Raw genomic sequence first — 19996 nt, 5'->3', positions numbered from 1 at the left:
GGCTTCGATTTCCCGGTTGTACATAACAAGGAGTAGGGTTGCCTGTCCAACCTCGTGGGTTTTCTCCGGGTCCTCCGGTTTCCTCCCACTGCTCAAGACCCATACGCACAATCAAATGATTGAAATAAAATTGAACCATGTGCTTGTGCTAGTCCCAAAATGAACTAGTTTGTGTCGAGTGGACATTAAACCCCCTCTCTCTCTCTCTCTCTCTCTCTCTCTCTCTTGCAAAATGTGGGCATATCTTGCCTGGCAACTGCTGTTCTTTTTATTCTCAGAAATCGCAAATTATTAGTTCAGAAAATGATTTTCAAGATAATAATACATCACTAAAGACTACATTAGGTGTAATGGATGCCATGGAAGCCGTACAGAATTTACCCCAAGAAGAAACAGTATGTACATATGATTTTATAACTTTTAATCCTACAATAATAAATATGTAATTGTTCTTCCATAAGTATGTAATGTGTTATAGTTTACAGTTACTAAATTGCTCTAAAGGAATATTAAATTGGTATTCAATAATTATGTATCTTATTTGTATTCATGAATAAATATTTTTATCACCTAGGTCATACAAGAATCATCTAGAAAAAACAGAGGTTCTGGAAGAAAATGTAAGTAGGCATAAGACTAAAACTTGATAAATAAGATACTTTCCCACAAAAGAAAGAAAATGACCAATCCGTCAACATGGATAGAGAAACACGAAAAAAAAAGGTTATTTCCCTTAGACCATTTATCAAGAATATCTGAATACCAAAATCCTGTAGCATGGATAGAGAAACATGAACAAAATATCAATAGTTATCTACCCTTAGATCACAGATCAACTGTACAACAACTGAAATCATGTAGATTGTAACAAATGACAAAGTAGTCAGCATGGATAGAGAAACATGAAAAAATAGATCTTGATATGTATACCATATTGGTATAATGATTTATTTCCTATGATAAGCAAGGTACAATGTGTTTCATTATGATTTATCATACACTTTGCACTGTTTTGTATTTCTACGCAATAAAAATGTGACAAATGTTGTGGACTGCTTGGACATCTGAATTGTTGTGGGCGCATGTTTCATTTGGGCAGTCTATATGCTATCAATGAACATTTTTGTGTCTCTTCAATTTAATCAAGCAAATAGCAGTTTATACGTATGATCTTTTATCTTTGATTCAATCAAGCAAATAGCAATGATCAATAGGTCTTATGTTGTAGTCATTCGTATTGTCATCTGGTCAACTCTTATTTTCATTGTCTTTTAAAGCACTGCACCTATAATTATGGTTTGTTACAGTAATTGTTGTTCAAGCATATATTGACTTTACCTGCATCTGTCTGTCATCTGACCACAGTTTCTTGTAAACACTCCGGTTCTTGTCAGAATGTTTTTTTCAATTCATAGAAATTGTTCATTGGATCATAAAGAAGAATACTGTAAATTTCAATATGTTTGGATCGTAAATTTTCTGGTCATATTTTGACATTTAAAGTTTGAAAAAAAAGCACAGCACAAAGTTCTTGATGGCAGTTGAACGACATTTTTAAGAATTAGTCTGATTGTTGATTGGGACCTAAAAAAATAAGGAAAATGACCGTATCAAAATACAGTAAATTATATTAATGGTGAATTTCAGAGTTAACTTTCCGGTTATATTCAGATTTATGAAATCTTGTGAACGCAGTACAGGACAGAGTTCTTAAGGATATAGTTTAAAACTTGGTAAAATTGTTGATTAGGGTATAAGTATAATGTTCTTATCACAAATTTAGAACTTGTTTTGTGGAGTCACCTTTCACATTTTGACATTTAAAGACATGTCTATATATTGTTTAAACCTAAATCACTCTTAATTTGTCTTTTCTCAATCTCTCTTGTGACAGATTACAAATTAGTTAATATGACATATAGCAATACAAGTTAGGATATTATTATTAATATGAGCTGTTCAATTGTTAGCCTCATCAAATGATTGAAAATTAGGGTGTCAATTTTTAAATGAATTAATGTCATTTTGAAATTTTTAAATGAATTAATGTCATTTTGAAATTTTAACAATGTGTTCATGAAATGTAGCAAAAGGAAAGAAAGCTGACCTTGGTTATGCTGAAATTGGAGACTTACTAGCTGATGATTTGATCAGGTCAGATCAGATAAATAAAAACAGAGGAAAGCAAATGATAGAAGTTGTTGAACCAGAGATGGCATCCCAAGTTAATGCTTCAAATGTTCATCATCATCCAAAGATACAAAATAGAAATAATAACACAAATTTTCCATTTGCAAACCAAGAAGCCCCTATGCCAAGCGATGCCAATACTTTGAGAGGTACCGGTATATTGTTTTAAATAAGGAGTTCTAGATTCAATTCACAGAACAATTCTATATTGAGATTATTCTATCAGAAAATATAATGTTCATAGTTATTAGGTTGATGAAAAATTTGTTGCTTTGGTACCTAGAGGTACTTCATAGAAAATTGAAAGATTAAAGGAAAGCCTATTAACGTTTTGTTAACCATGTCTCGAAATTGCACACTGTGTTAAATAAACTGCACTGTAGATGCTGCATGATTCGTTTTTGCCCTTCATACGTTTGTTTTTCTTCTTTATGTAATTATTATTAAGCACTAATTGCACACCTGTTTAACATTCTTTGTTTCTCTCTAATTTAGATACAAATGAATTGAACTATGCATAAATATGGTATATTTTTTTTCTTTTCGCTAATGATAACTTTGAATTATAGCTAGATCAGGCCATCGTTCAGACAGAAGCACTACGCATCATTCAAGACATGATAAAGAAACTGTATTGATAAAAGATAAGACATTGCATATTAGTATGGAGAATGAAAGACTACAACAAGAAAATATTGAGATGCAGAAAGAGTTGGGTACTTTACGTGATGTAGCTACAGCCATTAGTGAAGGAGGTACATGAACTTATTTTAGAAATTTTAAATTAAGATTAAAAATGTACTGTTATGGTGGGATGGAAATGTGTTTGTTACATTGGAACAGACAGCACTTTTTTCGATCAGAGGCTAATACATTGTAACTACTATAGCTTTTCTCTGTAGTGTTAAATTATATCAGTCGCTTCTACCTGGGCAGAAGCATCCAGTAAAACGTAGAAATATAATGAATGCAAGTTGAATGAATCTACAGATGTGAAGTTTTAATTGCAGAAATTATCACATTAGATACCACTGAACATTTAATGGACTTCACTCTTGGCATAAATTGTTTTGTTCCTATCCTAACTCTCCCCATTAGAAGCTTGTTTAATATATGAGTCATAAGCATTTAGTTGTTATAAAGATACATTTATTCAAACATTGTTTATTGGTAGTTTTATGCAGAAGAGTAGTTGGTTAGAAGGAAATTTTTGGCATTATTCTAAACTCTATACAGTCTTCTTTATATGATAAAGTTTTGTTATATGTCCACAATTTGTTTGTGGACAGTCTGCAGATCACAATTTTTATCCAATTTTGACGAAATTTGGATCCTTTCGATATTGTCATGTATTGGACCATAACTTCATGGATTATGGCCTGATTTTATGATAAATCATGTTCTTACCTTGTGGACACTCTAGAGGTCACAATTTGTATCCGATTTTGATGATATTTGAAATGTATGTTAATTACCTAAAGATCTCAGTTCCTTTCGATATTCACGCATATCAGACCATAATTTCCTGGACTATGGCCCCTGATTGTACGAAAAATTGCGTTTTTAGCTAATGGTCCCTCTACAGGTCACAATTTTTATACTCCCACATCGAAATGTGGACGTATATTGCCGTCGCCCTCGTCTATCTGTCAGTCCGTTGGCCATCTGTGAACACCAAAAGTTATCATCCGATTGTTTTAATATCGATATATACTCTTCAAAAATGTCACTTTGTGTTTACATTAGTGAGATGAAGAATCCTATTTAAAGATACATTAGTTAAAAACTAATTAACTGTATAGTTAAAAACTGAAAATGTACAGGAAATATGCTGGAAATGTCAGTCAAATTGCTCTGAACCGAGATATTAGCTTTTGAATTTTAGGCATAGCCTTCGATCATCATTACTAAAGTTGGCACGATAAAAAAAACATGGTCTCAATTATCCATTTTTGGATTAAATCATCAATGGGCGTTGAGCAGCAAATCGGAATCAAATCCAATGAAACTCTGACACATAAGATGACATCGAGAGTTGATCAAGGTCTTTTCATGTTAATAAATGTCTAATTAATAGTTTATATAACATTTCAGACCCAAAGAAAGACCTGCAGTAGGCAGATTTAGCTCTTGCATTGTTTAATTTCAATAATTTTTGTTAATTAGTTCTAAAGTTATGGCCCTTGTTCCACTTTGTTGCATCTTGTGAACACTCTAGCAGCAAAAGTTATCTGCCAATCTGTATGACATTTATATGCATCATATAGATTAGTAAAAATAAGAATCCTGTTGAATTTCAGCAATTTCTGTTAATTACATCTAGAGTTATGGCCCTTATTTCACTTTATTGAAACTTGTGAACGCTCTAATGCCAAAAGTTATCATCTGATCTATATGAAATTTATATGCATTATTTAAATTAGTAAAACAAAAAAGCCTGTCAAATTTTCAGTAATTTACTTTTATAGAGTTAAGGTCCTTAAACTATAAAAAATATATTCTGATCTGTATGAAATTGTCTTGTAAATGCCCCCAATTACCAACAAAAGAATAAATATGCGACAACTCTTATGACCGCTCAGACAATTTAGCTGCTGTGCTGCAGCTGTGGGTGTATGTTTCGTTGTCTGGCAACCTATCTTTAACCAATTTAAAGATACGTTTGAATATATCACTGTTACACCATATTGACAGTTGAGTTCGAATTTCGTGAAAATCAGACCGAAAATGCCGAACAAAATGGCCGCCCTATGTACCCAAATAGCGTTAAAGTATGTAATATCAATTTTGTAGGTTCTCTAGAGGTCACAATTTTGATCCGATTTTGATAAAGCGTATTTATATCACAAAGATCTCGGTCCTTTTCAATAATCGCGCATATCGGACCATAACTTCGTGGATTATGGGCCCTTCAACCAAAAAATCACATTTTAAAAATCGTTTAAATATATCATAGTTGATGGTTAAGTTTGAATTTCATAACGCAAATAGTGTAAAAGAATGTAATACCTAGATTGTGGACTCTCTAGAGGTCATATTTCTAATCCGATTTTGATGAAACTTAAAAGATTTGTTTATATCCCAAAGATCTCAGTTCCTTTCAATATTTGCACACATCAGACCATTACTTTATGGATTAAGGCCTGTTCGACAAAAAATCACATTTTTAGCTTGTGAACCCTCTAGACGTCACAATATTTATCCAATTTTAAAAAACGTTTAAATATATCACTGTTGCACCGTAAAGAAGGTCGAGCTTGGCACTGCCTGACAAAATGACCGCTCCATGTACGCAAATAGTGTAAAGTATGTAATATGAAGGTTGTGGACCCTCTAGAGGTCACAGTTTTTGTCCGATTTTGATGGAACTTAAGATATATGTTTATATCCCATAGATCTTAGTTCCTTTCGATATTCGCGCATTTCAGACCATTAGTTACTGGATTATGGACCCAGATTGTACGAAAAATCACATTTTCTTCTTTAGCTTGTTCTCTATCGATCTCTTGCAAAATGAGGGCATATCTTGCATTGCAACCGCTTGTTTTGTTTTTGTTCCATTATTTTAATAATAAGTTCTTCCTAAGGAAAAGAATCTCCTGTTACTGAATTTAATCTACAGGTCATTAAAAAGTTAGAAACCTATCTGAATTAGTACAGTACCATGATATAGTATTATTACTTCATGAGACTTGAAGGTATCCATGCACACTTAGAAAATGATGTCAATTATTTTTTTACAAATGATTGTTATTTTTTTAGATCTCGAAAGAGCAGCTTCACTAGGATTTCAACAAAAAGTAGATGAATTAAAGGAAGAAAATGAACATCTGAAATCATCAGTACATCGTGTTAATCAGGAACTAAGTCAATATCAAGCACATTATAGACCATTAACAGAAAAACAGGTATAACTGAATGTTCCGAAGTTGTATTCTCTCATTCCCATTAAAAGTGACATTGTATGAAAAAGGGATTTTGGGCTACAACAGTTGCTACATCTTAATAAGAAAAGGTCTCAACCAAACACGACAGCTATAATCAGTTCCAGGCCTTCACGTAAAAGAGTGCAATTGCCCTTGATCTCCTAGTGCGCTTGTTATCCGCTCGCTTTAATAGTTTAAATAAACTTTCCAGTAATGACAAATACTGTCAATCTTGGCCCTCTAGAGGTCACAATTTTGATCCAATTTTGATGAAACTTGAAATACATGTTTATAACGCAAAGATATTGGTTCCTTTCGATATTCGCGGGTATCGGATCATAACTTCCTGAATTATGGCAACTGATCGTATGAAAAATTGCGTTTTTAGCTTGTGATTCCTCTGGAGGTCACAATTATTATCCGATTTAAAAAAACGTTCGAATATATCACCGTTACACCGTAATTTTGATTGAGTTCAGATTTTAAAAAAACATTTAAATATATCACCATTCCACCATAATGAATGCTGAATTCGAATTTCGGGAAAATCGAAATGAAACTGCCAGACAAAATGTCCGCTCTTTGTACAGGTATGCAATATGAAGGTTGTGGACCATCTAGATGTCACAATTTTTATCCGATTTTGATGAAACTTAAAACATATCTTTATATCCCAAAGATCTCAATCCCTTTTGATATTTACGCATTTCAGAACATAACTTTCTGGATTATTGCCCCTGATTGTACAAAAAATCCTGTTTGTTTTTAGCTTGTTCTCTATCCATCTCTTGCAAAATGTGGGTGTATCCTGCCTGGCAGCCGCTGGTTTTTTTTACTTTCCAAGAATTTATTTGTGTGAAGGCCTCATGTTCACTGTGTTTGATTACCTGAGTAGTGATGGTACAATATGGCTACTATCGGTTTTACCGATATCAGATATTGACAGCGAAATATATTGGTCGATATAGATACAATTACCGACAGTGTTGGATATAAAACTTTTACACATTAGAATTAATAGAATGTCTTGAATGTCATGATAATCGATGTAGTTACATGTCATTGTTAGTCGGGAAACTCCTGGTACTATTTTACTTCGGGAATCAAAGCGGAACGCTATGTTTTTTTAATGAAAAAATAATTGGGTCACACCTCCTCCGCAGTCAAAAATACACACCATCTATTGTGAATTAAAATTATTTGCTGAATTAATTATAAATAAAGTCGAGATTATCTGTTATTAAATGTTGAGTACGATATAATTCCCAAACTTGGTCGGCACCTGTATTATATCTATGTCAGAATAGTTCATGTTGTAATAATACGACATCAAAGCGCTAGCTTCCCCTCTGTCAACAGTGGCAATCACTTGATATTCTCCCGCCATTCCCCCCCCCCCCCTATTCCCCCTCCCCTTTCCATCCTTCATCTCAATCACATGTATACCAGTACCGTAGTGAATTAGATAAAATGAAGAAAAAATGCAGCGAAGTAGTAAGATTTGGAACTGTTTCACATCACCTACAGTGATCCAAAGAGGACCATTGTTTATTTCATAGGTTAAAAATTTTAAAATAAAATTCAAAAACCTAAATAGGTATTATTGTTCGAGTTTGTGATCTCTTATTTCTGGTGTAAGTCCTTTGCATGATGACGTACAATTTCAGCACGCATTGAAATGGGATTGAAGAGAGGCCTCCGATGTGTTCTCTAATTCTATCTTTTTGATCATCATGCAATGGGCTTATTCCATATTCCAGTCACATGTTTTATAGGGTGGACTGTTGTATGTTTATGTCTGTCTGTACATGAGCAGAAACAGTATTCTTTAAAAAAAAAAAACGCATCAATACACCCAAACTCTCAAACAAAGTGTGAATAAGGATTAAAAAAATAATGTAGACCAGTAAGGATTTTGCACTGTTTATTATTTCCTTTTACGACCTCTGCGTATTGTGTCTAAATTGTCTTGCGTACGGCAACTAAAATAATCGGACTGAGTGTCAAGAAAATTAATAATTTTATTGTTCACAACTTGAATGATATTTTAGAGTTATTTACCAAGGCCTATTGAACAGATATCAGCGACTCCAGTATCAGCAAGATGGCTGAATATTGGTTGATACTGATTTCTTCCGATAGGCCACTTATCGGCCAATTACCGATGTTGAAACCGATTATTGGACCATCACTATTATTGAGATTGGTAGAACTAGGATGACTGAATTCCATGTCACTCGATTACAATTCTGTTAATTCGGAACATTCCGGACCAACTGAAAATTTATTCTACTTAGCATTATTTCATTATAAACTTTTTGAAATTATATTGTAGAAAATGAAGTTACAAGGGTTGCCATCAAATGGACCGGTACCATCTTGGTTGGTTAGTATGTTTTGTATTAATTTTAAAATTACTTTACAGTCTAGTTTTGGGTTTTCCTCTAAATGGTGATATCATGATCATTACTAATGCAAAAGATAGTTATGTTGAAAACCATCCACAATGCAGCAATACATGTTTTAGAATTGATAAATTTATCTGACTGAAACAGTAATTAATAAGTAATATATTTAATCTATAATTACCTGTATTTACAGATCAGTAAGAAGTATTTAGCACCATTATTTTTAGCATATGATGATGAGTTAAATGCCAAAGATGAACATATTCATAAATATCAGGTAAATATTCTGGTTCTCACATACTGCCGTATCACTTGAAAAGTATCCTGCAAACTAATTAATCTTGTAATAAAGATACAAAAAACTAAAACTATACTCCATTGAGATTAGTGATGAAAGGAGAGAGATGTAGCTCAACACAAACTGGGTCATTTTGGGACTAACATGCAGATCAATTTGTTTTTTGATAATTCACTTGCACGTAGGGGTTTATAGCAGTGGGAAGAAACCAAAGCAATCAGGGAAAATCAACGAGGTTGCACAAGCCACTTGTATCAAAGACAGACCTTATGATTTAAAGCAAATGCATTAAACCATTTGGCCACCCAACCATTAGAACTACAAGTCTGTGCTTTTATATATAGACCAAGAGACAATGGCTGAACTAGTTACTGCTTGTAAATAAACTTTCAATTAGCATACCATGATAATTTTTTATTACGTAAGTGAATTCTACAGCATGAATAAACTGAAGATGATACAAATATAGAACCCTGAATTGTGATGTTTGTTGTAAAACATTTAGCTACATGATTCTTTAACAAGAATACAAAAGTAAAAACCTCCCTCCCACAATAGATGTTTCTGATGGATCATCTGAGAACCAGAAACTTTTTTTTTGTATGGCGTTAGATAAACCCCTAGAGATTAATTGTAATTGTATAATATAAGAGATTTGAGTGACTATGAAGTCCTGGTTATCCCAGGTGTCAGTGTCTAGTTTCTTTCATATTGAACTCTTTAGACTGATTGGACTCACGTGGCAGGCTTTTTTTATTTATACTATTCCCAAACCCTGGCGAGGTTTCCATAGTTACTAATTGACGTGATTACTGGGGTTGGCTTCTTGGTGGGGTTTGCAAATTTATTACCGGGGTCAGTAGATTACTTACCAGGGTTGTACAGAGCTTTGACAACTGATTGTTTGTATTGAACTAACTAGGATGCCTTTGATGGATTGTAACAATGTTACTTGTCATAACAATAAAGAGGTTGTATATAGACAAGGGTCTTGAGGTAACATGCCTGACAGGGTTATAATGCTAAATATAAATCCAAAGTTGTATAAGATGATTTTCAAACAATCTCTGAGGAGCCATATAGTGACTCATCAGTAGGTAAGGCACTGGCTTACGAACTAGATGATTCGATCAACAACAGACAGAAACACTGCTGTTGAGGCAAATTTCCCTCATCGCAGACTGAATAACATATGCCCATCTTTATTTACCCAGTTATTATTGAAATAAAATTGAATTATAGCCCAGTTGGTGCATAAAAGTAGGCTTCATTTTATTTGATGTATCAATGAAGTCCTGAATATTTCAGCTGTTGATTTCGCAGTTAGAAGTAATAATTATTAATTCTAGGCTACCGATATATTGATAACTTTATACATAATATAGATAATTTATTTAAATGTCTTTTGTATAGATGGAGTTAGATATTTTAAAACAAAGAGCAGTTGAAATAGCCAAAGAAAATAAAAACTTAAGAATTCAAGGTGGTTATGGTAATGAAATAGGTCCAATTGATTCCACGGAATGGTGGGTAAAAACTTTTTAATAGACAGATTGTCATCCCACAAAACAATTCTACATACAAAATCCACAGAAATTGACCATTTTCATTTTTGACCCAATCTGATTAAAATACAGATCTATATTTTGTTTCATTTGTTTATACTTTCGATGGCTTACATTACATGAAGATCTGACAGTTGTAATAAAAGCTCGCGTCAGAGGTCATGCAAGCAGCTTTTGACCCTATCACGTCAGACATTTAATTAACTAATAAGCTTTGATGGTTTTAGATGGTTACCGACAGTTCCATGCACCAAAAACTTGCCGTAACAGACCGTTTCATTGCCTAATCCCTCACATCATCCAGAACGCGGGTTATATAGCAACTCTTCCAGATCCATGTGTAGTAAAGACAAGTAAAACTAAATTTTGAACTATAAAAAACGAAACGAAATAGGATCTGTGTTATAATCAGATTGTTTTCAACCCAAATCAAAGATATTTAGTCATTTTAAGGTGTTAAGATTAAGAATGAAAGTTTAACCCTTTCATTGCATCTACCCGGTAGTACTGGGTATTATAAAATGTTGTTAAAATACGAGTACCCGGTATTACCGTGTACTCACTAAAGCCCTCGTTAAAATTAGTACCGTAACTGTAAGTGCCATCTATTGTATTTTCTATACACTAGAACATATTTCCACTTGTTTCAAAGCGTCAAACCGTAAAATGGCGGAGTGCATAGTGACAGATGCACTCTCGACGAAGTCGTGAATGACGTCTTGCAGACCAACACGTGGACAATTTCGAGGCGGGTGATACACATAATTCGTTTCCAGTTACTTGATAATGATAGTAGTGAGGACAGTGATTGGTATTATGAAGTACATGTGTGATTTGTTGCGCGACGTTCCGCCTATGGCTATGTCTCCCGTGCATGATGAACAAGCCCAATGTGAACACGATAGCCCTGTGTCTGCAGTAGATTCTGACAATAATTCTGATGTTGATAATAATTCTGACCTGCTGGATCGTAAAGGACGTAGGCAATTCCTGAGTCCCGAACGTGTAGATCTATTGACTGACTATATTGATAATGATATGGGACTTGGGGGTGAAAGTGAAAACAAGGTATTGCAATCCGCACATGGTCATGGCAGCGGGAGATGTGATGCGCGTGTTCGTGGTGGCATTGCTCATGGCTGCTATTGATATTTTTGTTCATTTTATATATCTTTATCAAAATCCAGTGAAAAAAACAATATCTCATAAGTATTTCATGGAGAAAAATTCGTTTTCGTGTTAGCTTTAGTGAAAAATGAGAAATCAAAAATGGCCGCCATGACGTCACGTGACTACGTTATTATGCAGATTTCCAAAATTCTATTTTTTCCTCTTAGCCCAACCTCATGCCCATCCTAACAGACAAAACAATTTTTCATAAAAGCTTCCATAAGTACTGTTTGGCATTCAGTTCCAACCCCCCTCTTTTCCTCAAAAAAGGGTCTAGCACAGGCAGTGGATTTATATCTAGCATTGAAAGGGTTAAAGCATTGGGAATGTAAGTTTAAAGCATTGGGAATGTAAGTTTAAAGCAAGTGCTTCATGAAAAAAATAGGTAACTTGGAAGTTGAATGATTTTCAGAAAAATAATCAATTGCTTTGATTTTGTATTATTTTTTCAGGCAGCAACTTCAAGAACAAGCACGTCTTGTTTTAGAAGAAAACCAGATTTTAATGGAACAAATAGAAGTTTTACAAAGTAAATCTAAAGATATGTATAATGCTCATTTAAATGAAGGTATGTCATTGATGGTTTCTTGTGAATACTGTTAAACATTCAGATTTATTTCAGTGTGCCATTTTGTTCCTAAAATATAAAATAAAGTGGGGCTTATGTCAACTTTCAATCTGATTAAAACTTTTTCGTTTTTTTATAGTTCAAAATTTCGTTTTACTACACTAGGATCTGGAAGATTTGTTATATGACACCGACGCGACCTCCCACTACAGCTGGTCAGATCTGCATGCAGTGGAGGCCATTGAAAATATTAAAAAAATGAAACGCAATATAGATCTGTATGGTAATCAGATTGGTCAACTTTGCAACTGGCAGCAACTAGTTGCTGCCAGTTGCAAGTGTTAATATATTCATCACATGGTCAACAAAATGTCAAATAACTTACATGTAGAAGAAGCACACCAAAGGCATGGCCGGTTTTGCAACAATTCTATCAATATATTATTGTCGACATCATCATCAACAGTCACATGCTCCCAGTTGCGGAAATGCCAGATGCTTTCAGTTGCAAGGTCAACATAAGCCCCCCCCCCCCCAAAGTATAATACTCCTAATATGATTTTCAAACCTATTGCCTCTTGTTATTGGTGGCGCCTGCGTGACTAACTGTAAAAATGTGTCTAGTTGTTAGGAACAGTAAAAAAGATCTTGTGTATGAATTGGTAGTCCATGTAAAAGATCCCTTGGCAGTTGTAATTGGAAAAAGGAGTAGGCTGACACACACCTGTCTGGGCAAAATAAAAAAAAGTTACCATTTTTGTCTCAAAATGACTAAAGTCAGGGATGTCACAAATTTTTCAAGTAACAGGTAATTTTGTTAAAGTAAGGGGGAGCAAATGTTTAGGGCCGCAGGCCCGAATCTGCGAGCAAACGGAAGGGTGGGGAGTGTGTTATGGCATTAGGTGCGTTTCAGGTCAAAATTTTAAATGACAGAAAGTTTTTTTGAATATTTTGTGAAAATATACATAAAAAATCTATCCAAAAAACTTTAATAATCCAAATAAGTGCTTTTCAGTCATATCTGAGTGACGTCATAAGATAAGCCTTATAGAATTGCACATCTACCAATTTTAAAACTGAAATTCGCGAAAATTAGTTTAGCTAAAACTTATAAAATCGTAACAATTTGAATAATACATAAAATATGTTTGATCTTCTTTATATCAGATAAAAGGCAGACTGCATTTATTCGGAATTAGCAAATTTTAGTCTGCAAAACCGATAAATCCCGTTTTCTAATTATGGGTGTGCCTCCCACATAAACAGTAATAGCATTATATTTCTATAACTTTTGAGTTCGATTATTTTCATATATTGAGATCGATATTAAAGCATTATAATACAACCGCTATTAATATATTTATTAAACCCAAAAGTAATCTAAAATCGCAGATTGAAAGTCAGCTAAATTTGAGTCAATCACTCAATGCCAATGGCTTCCGATTTCACGCTAACGTCACGTGGCGTGAAACGTTTTCTCTTTGCGGGAGAACTGTCAAAATCGCATAGATGTTTACTACTAGTCACGAGAAAAAAAATGACAGTAATGAAACAGACCTTGTACAGTCAGTACAGGTCTCTATTTTATTAGGTACGCTCATTTACTCTGCTACCAGTACAATCATGACAGCCCTTCGTTTAATCTGGGTCTTCCCTAAAACTTTGGACAGTGATATAAGGTATTAAAAACGGTGAAAATATGTTCGTCTCCAAACAGTATTGTTGACATTGTTTTCGATTTGATAGCCTCGTTTGTCACACAATTAGTTTTTCTGCAATATTCTGCTATGTACTGGTTAATTGGGCATAATAAAATTGTGAGTCATGATGTAACTTTATGTAAACATATTTGGTCCAATTTGGAGCTGTTTTAAGTGTAATGCTTTTGTAACGCAGTTAGTTATTGGTTGTTAATCGGACCATTGACCAGTCATAATTTGGAACAGAAATTTGCTTTCTTTAAAGCAGTGAATCCGTGAGTCTCACAGAAAAAACTGGTTAGTTAATACGTCTGTGTGCTTGCTGTTTAGGAATTAAATTAGTTTCAATTAATATTACGCAAAAGTATTTTATTAAAATAAAATTGCTGATCTTTTTTAGCTGAAAAGTAGCCGGAAATTGGCCTAATGTAAACAGCGAAAATTGCCGGTTGCCGACTTCTAATGACATCTACGCTAAAGTCATGTTGATAAGAAGTTTAACCCCATTCCTTTCTTTTCCTTTTATAACAAATAACAATTGGTGATTGAGTAGGTTATAGGCTAATCATTAGTGTTGAAACTTGTATCCGAATATCCGTTCATGGATATAACATTGCGGATACTTTAACTATTCATGTTATCCAATCCTTTTCTCATATTAAACTGTTTGTGTTATTTTGAAACAGCCCCTATCGTCGCTGCTTTCTTATAAAGCCAGGGTTAAATGAGCAATAATTTCCTGCAAATAAGGCTTGACATTTATCGACAAATCTGAAGCTTTTAGTCTTTTTACCCCATACAACTGTTTTATTACTTTTAAATAGTTGTAAGCAGCACAGTTCAAATATTAGACAAATGCCATTGCCCATTGCGAGCTCCCAGTCGTGCACTTTACCAATGGTTAGAGCTGTGTAGCTATCTATGCGTATACATGTGGTATACTTTGTTAACCTGATGTGAATATGAATCTGTATATACAGTTATGAAACTGATAACACATGAACAGATTTGTATCAGCATTCAAGAATGTGAATAAGATGATATCATTAATTATTCATTACCAGTGTCTTTGTTGTAGTTTTAATTAGTGTTGTAGTATGATATCTAATGATTCAAATGATACCTAATTGTTATTGATTAGAGATATTAATTGTTCAGGATAGTTGAGTCTATTCTGTATCAGTGTCATCAGATTCATTGGTATTTCTTTGTTTTAATTTAGATTTTTGCTAGTCATTCTGTTGTGATTCATTCTATTTTCAGTCACTAGGCTGACCAAAAAGTTGACTTCAACAGAAGCCGATAAAATTGAGTCAGAAAGAAATATGGAGGAGTTGAAAATAAAGCTACGCGAAGCCAAACATAAAAATGATATTTTAATGATGTCAGCAGAAACACAAGTCTCTGTACAAGACCATGTGACTACTATAGCAAATCTCAAACGGTAAATAGTACAAATTGTTCTCTGCGTATTGTAATTGTATACTTTGAACCAGGGATCTTAACCGGGTGTATTTTGTCGACTTTAGCCGTTTGAAGTTCAATTAAGCCGATTGGTAAAACAATGAACCGGCCACTATGTAGGTATGTGAAAATACCCCACTTGCTGCAGTGGAGATTTCTCGCTTTCGACTTGCAGACGTCATCCACTATTACGCAACGCCGGAAAATTGTACTCCTACAAAATTTGCCTCCGACTGTTTTTTTTTTTGTTTACATTTTGAAAGAGAACATTATTTGATTCCACCCACAACCCCTCGCGAATTTATTAAAAATGGCCGTCGGTGAAATTTTTTAAGCTTCAGACAAGCAAAAATTGGTAAACAGGTACGAAGATCAACAATTTTTAACGAAAACTGAGGTAAGTACTTTAATAAAACTATAATCAGTCGATAGATCTACTTTTGAGCTATTTCTGTGCGAATTTTCACTCAAGTTTATGGTTGCATACGATCATTTTATGGTTGCGAGAAATTGATGGACGGCCGATAATGACATTGCCTCTTGGTCAAGTGACTCATTTGGCGTCATATGATTTGTCTACAGCAGCTGTATTTACAAACTTTACAAGCACACATGTTTGTTTACTATTCCTTTTTGTATTGATCGATTTTAAAACATTTATGCCTGCAATGAATTTTAAGTTAATGCAGATACACACCTTGACTGTTGAGGCCATGTATTTAAATCTCTTTGCATCTTATTTTGTGTTCTTCTTGATTTTTCTTAGATTGTAAAACGTTTTATTTATTTGAATATTGCAACAAATTCAGTTAATAATTTTATGAACATGGCAATGCATTTAATTTTTATTTCAATGCAGACTTGCAGAGGTAAATTGTTATTTAGTTTTTTAATTTTTAAAAATTATTTTTTTGGGTGTCGGTTGATCAAGTGGTTGGACACATGCGCTTTAGTCATAAGATCTGTCATTTAGTCAAGTATGTTAGTGTCAAAATGTGTTGAGTGGGCATCAAACTCCATTTATCTTTCTTCTTAATTTGTTTCAGTAATCTCAGATTTGTTGCAATACAATTGAATTTATTGCTGGTACTTTATTTGCATATTATCTTAGTTTTCAGATCAGCAAAAAATTGTAAAACCGTAAAAAGAAAACCACAGATTTTTAACGAAAACTGAAGTAAGTACTTTAATAAAACTACAGATCTACTTTTTAGCTATTTCTGTGAGAATTTTCACTCGAGTTTATGCTTGCGAACGATCATTTTATGGTTGCGAGAAATTGATGGAAGACTGATAATAACATCTGCGCCTTTGTGATGTGACTCATTTGGCCCCATCTGATTTGTCTACAGCTTTGTTTACAAACTTTACGAGCACATGCATTTGTTTACTAGGCCTGTTTGTACTAAGCTGGCTTTAAAATATTTCTACCTGCAATAAGTGCAATGAATTTTAAGTTACTACAGATATACTTCCTGAGGCCATTTTTACTTTTCCTTAGGCTACACAAAATAAATGTCTTGTTTCTCGGGCAACTGACAGCTGAAACTGTAGGGGGGGAGGGCGGTTTATTTTTTTTTCTTACCTCATTTCTGGCTAGAGGATGGTGCAAAATAAAATTTGGCTATTGTTGAAAATTGTTGGGGCGGGAGGCCGACCTTGTATTTTTTTTTTTTTAATGAGAAAGTCATTACTTGTCTACGGTTTTGCTTTCAGTTATATATACTATTCAAAAAAAGTAGGGGATATTGGATTTTTAGTGTTATTAAAGTCACCTAATGAAACTGACGAAGAAACAGATGACAAAATGAAATGAAGTTCACATTCATCGATTTATTCCAAATGATCGTTAGACTAAGTAAGGCACAGACTGACCATTATAAGGGTAAAATGATACCCGGGGTCAAACAGCAAAGTTACCACAGCATCACAACCAAGTCAGTAACGGGTAAATCCTCCTCTGTTTGCCAAACAAGCATTGATCCGACGTGGCATACTCCTAATGAGACGTCTAAGGTCATTTTGGTCCAGATTGTCCCATTCCTGTTGCAACGCAGCAGCAAGTTCTTGGACATTGGTAGGAGGTTGTTGACGTTGACGTAACCTCTGTCCAAGCATGTCCCAGACATGCTCGATGGGGGAGAGGTCGGGACTCAGTGCTGGCCAAGGTAATGTGGTGATGTTCTGTTGTTGGAGGTAACCTGTAACGATCCTGGCCCTGTGACATCTTGCGTTGTCATCCTGGAAGATGAAACGGCGGCCATGACGTCGTGCGAACGGCACAACATGGACTGCCAAGATGTTGTCCCGGTAGTACTGGCCTGTAACACGCCCTGCAACAACATGTAAAGCCGTTCTTCCAGCAACAGTGATGCCTCCCCACACCATAACAGAACCACCCCCAAATCGATCATGTCTGATGACGTTAACGTCTTGGAAGCGCTCGTTTCGACGACGCCACACCCTCCTACGTCTGTCCAAAAAATCAACAGTGAACCTTGACTCATCTGAAAACATCACATTGCTCCAGCGTCGATTATCCCAGTGTTGACGATCCGAACACCAACGACGTCTTGCCTGAATGTGATGATCTCTCAAACAAGGGATCACGCGAGGACGTCGGGCGCGAAGGTGACCCCTATGCAGTCGATTCCGAATCGTCTGGCCACTCACTCTCACACCAGTGTCTGTTTGAAGACGAGCGCTGATCTGATTTGCTGTGATGACACGATTTCTCAAGGCCAAGGTACGGATAAATCGATCCTGGGCTTGAGTTGTCGCCCTTGGTCGACCTGAGCGTGGTCTGTCCTGTACAGATTGTGTATCACGGTATCTGGACCATAGCCTGCTTATGACAGACTGAGAAACATTCATCGTCCGGGCCACAACCGCCTGTGTTGTGCCGATCTGTAGCATGCCAAGGGCACGTAACCTTTCATTTTGGGTAAGCCGACGCATATCAAAATTTGTTTTCTGGTCACTAAAACAATTAAACTGATGTTTCCACCCTGGAATTCAATGCCACAATGACTGTAACATTCAAAGTCAGAGTCGTGCAAATCTTGGGTTTGACCCCCATGATGATCCCAAGCATCACCTGCATTCCATGCGGTAGCTATTGGTGCGTTTGGGCGTCACATGTAACTGGAAATGTTTCTTCTGTTAGGTTCTATAGTGACTTTTTTCTTAGTCATTTGCATATTTTAGTATTATGCCCCCAAAATCAAATATCCCCTACTTTTTTTGAATAGTATATTATACATACTTAGAATATAAACCCAAAAATCAAGTCTACTCAAACACTGAACACTGACTGAAAGGAAAATAATTTTCCATATTTAATTCACGTAATGTACGTAGCTTACTAATGGTAATGGTGACAACCATAATTGAAATTGGTTTAAAATAAAATTCCGTACGACTATTAATAGCCATCCATAATAACGACAATATTTTAAAGAGTAAGCCTCTGTCAGCATGTGTATCAAAAATAATCATCACGGGAAACGACACTTAGATCTAAATCTAGTATCGCTGGTTTATAATGATTGACCTAATTCCAACCAATGCATGTCACGTGTCATCGGGAAATGACTGTTTCTCAGGATATTCGGTGTTCTATCTGGGGTTTATATCGAATGACTATTTAAATAAAACTAACAACTGGTCAGTAAAACCATCAAATGTGTAATCCAATTATTATTTTCCGGATTATCAAAACTACCGTTAAATGTGCTAATGACCCAGATTCTGAATAAGGTATGGTGACTATCGTCGTATCGTATTCAAAGCCACAGGTTATAATAATTAACCTGTTCTACGATTCATTGTTTTATAAGTAGGATTTTTTCAAACATGGACCGACTGAAGCCGGCAATAATGAGCCGATTAAGATCGAATGATTGAAATACATTGCATTGTTGTCAATGACTTTCGGTGTTTAACACGAATCAAATTCTAGTTCACAAGGGGAGGTAATTAAAATCACGTGATACAAAAATGGAGGTTCTTTCGATATCAATAAAAAAGACCTGTAAATGAGCGTTTACATCTGAATCAGTTTAATACATTTGAATGGATATTCACGTATGGGGCATGTAGATACATGCGGCATATTCTTTTCATGACTTGCTTATCGATGTTCGGGCGGGCGTTACATATTTTTTTATTTTTCATCAAGACTAATGAATAGGCCGCACGCGCAACCAATTTTGCGTGCGGGCGGTGCCCGAGAAACAACTTATTTTATTTGTGTTGCCTTATGTTTCTTTTTTTAATTTATTTAAACCTCTTTGTGTCCTATTTTTTTTATTTTTCTTAGATTTTAAATCTTTATTTCTATATTGTTTTTACTTTTCTGGGAGAAGAGAATTATTTCATGATATTATTTACATATTTTATTTATTTTTTAGGTAAATTAAACACATCACCCGAATCCTGAAAAAATCTTCATTGGCTCCCAGTTCAACAACGAATCACGTTCAAAATATTACTGTTGACTTTCAAGCCGTTACATAGTTTATCAATAAAATTCTTATCTTATTATCAGTCACAAAAATATATCAAAGATCTGATTACCCCATATAAATCAACAAGAACTCTTAGATCCACAGATAAACAATTTCTGTATCAACCATCAGTTCTCATTCTTTGCTCCTCTCTTATAGAATTCACTTCCTTACAACACTAGAACCACTGACTCCCTAG

General features: G+C 34.8%; 1 protein-coding gene across 2 annotated transcripts in view; it reads left to right on the top strand.

The window, feature by feature from the left end:
• LOC126815373 (centrosomal protein of 89 kDa) overlaps positions 1–19996 on the top strand; it is a 48978-nt gene that overhangs the window by 16802 nt on the left and 12180 nt on the right. Inside the window, exons 5-14 of one of the 2 annotated variants that reach the window (XM_050540967.2) lie at positions 279–395; positions 575–620; positions 2088–2339; positions 2760–2945; positions 5953–6098; positions 8452–8502; positions 8718–8801; positions 10236–10348; positions 12010–12125; positions 15089–15269. In XM_050540967.2, coding sequence (XP_050396924.1) covers positions 279–395; positions 575–620; positions 2088–2339; positions 2760–2945; positions 5953–6098; positions 8452–8502; positions 8718–8801; positions 10236–10348; positions 12010–12125; positions 15089–15269 — 1292 coding nt within the window. The remainder of the gene's footprint in view (positions 1–278; positions 396–574; positions 621–2087; positions 2340–2759; positions 2946–5952; positions 6099–8451; positions 8503–8717; positions 8802–10235; positions 10349–12009; positions 12126–15088; positions 15270–19996) is intronic. The other variant, XM_050540968.2, reaches the window with a different exon arrangement.

This window comes from Patella vulgata, chromosome 3 (assembly GCF_932274485.2).
Source record: "Patella vulgata chromosome 3, xgPatVulg1.2, whole genome shotgun sequence".
Classification (NCBI taxonomy): domain Eukaryota; kingdom Metazoa; phylum Mollusca; class Gastropoda; family Patellidae; genus Patella; species Patella vulgata.
The sequence above is the reverse complement of the archived record's forward strand: the minus strand, read 5'-3'. Positions and strand labels throughout refer to the sequence as shown.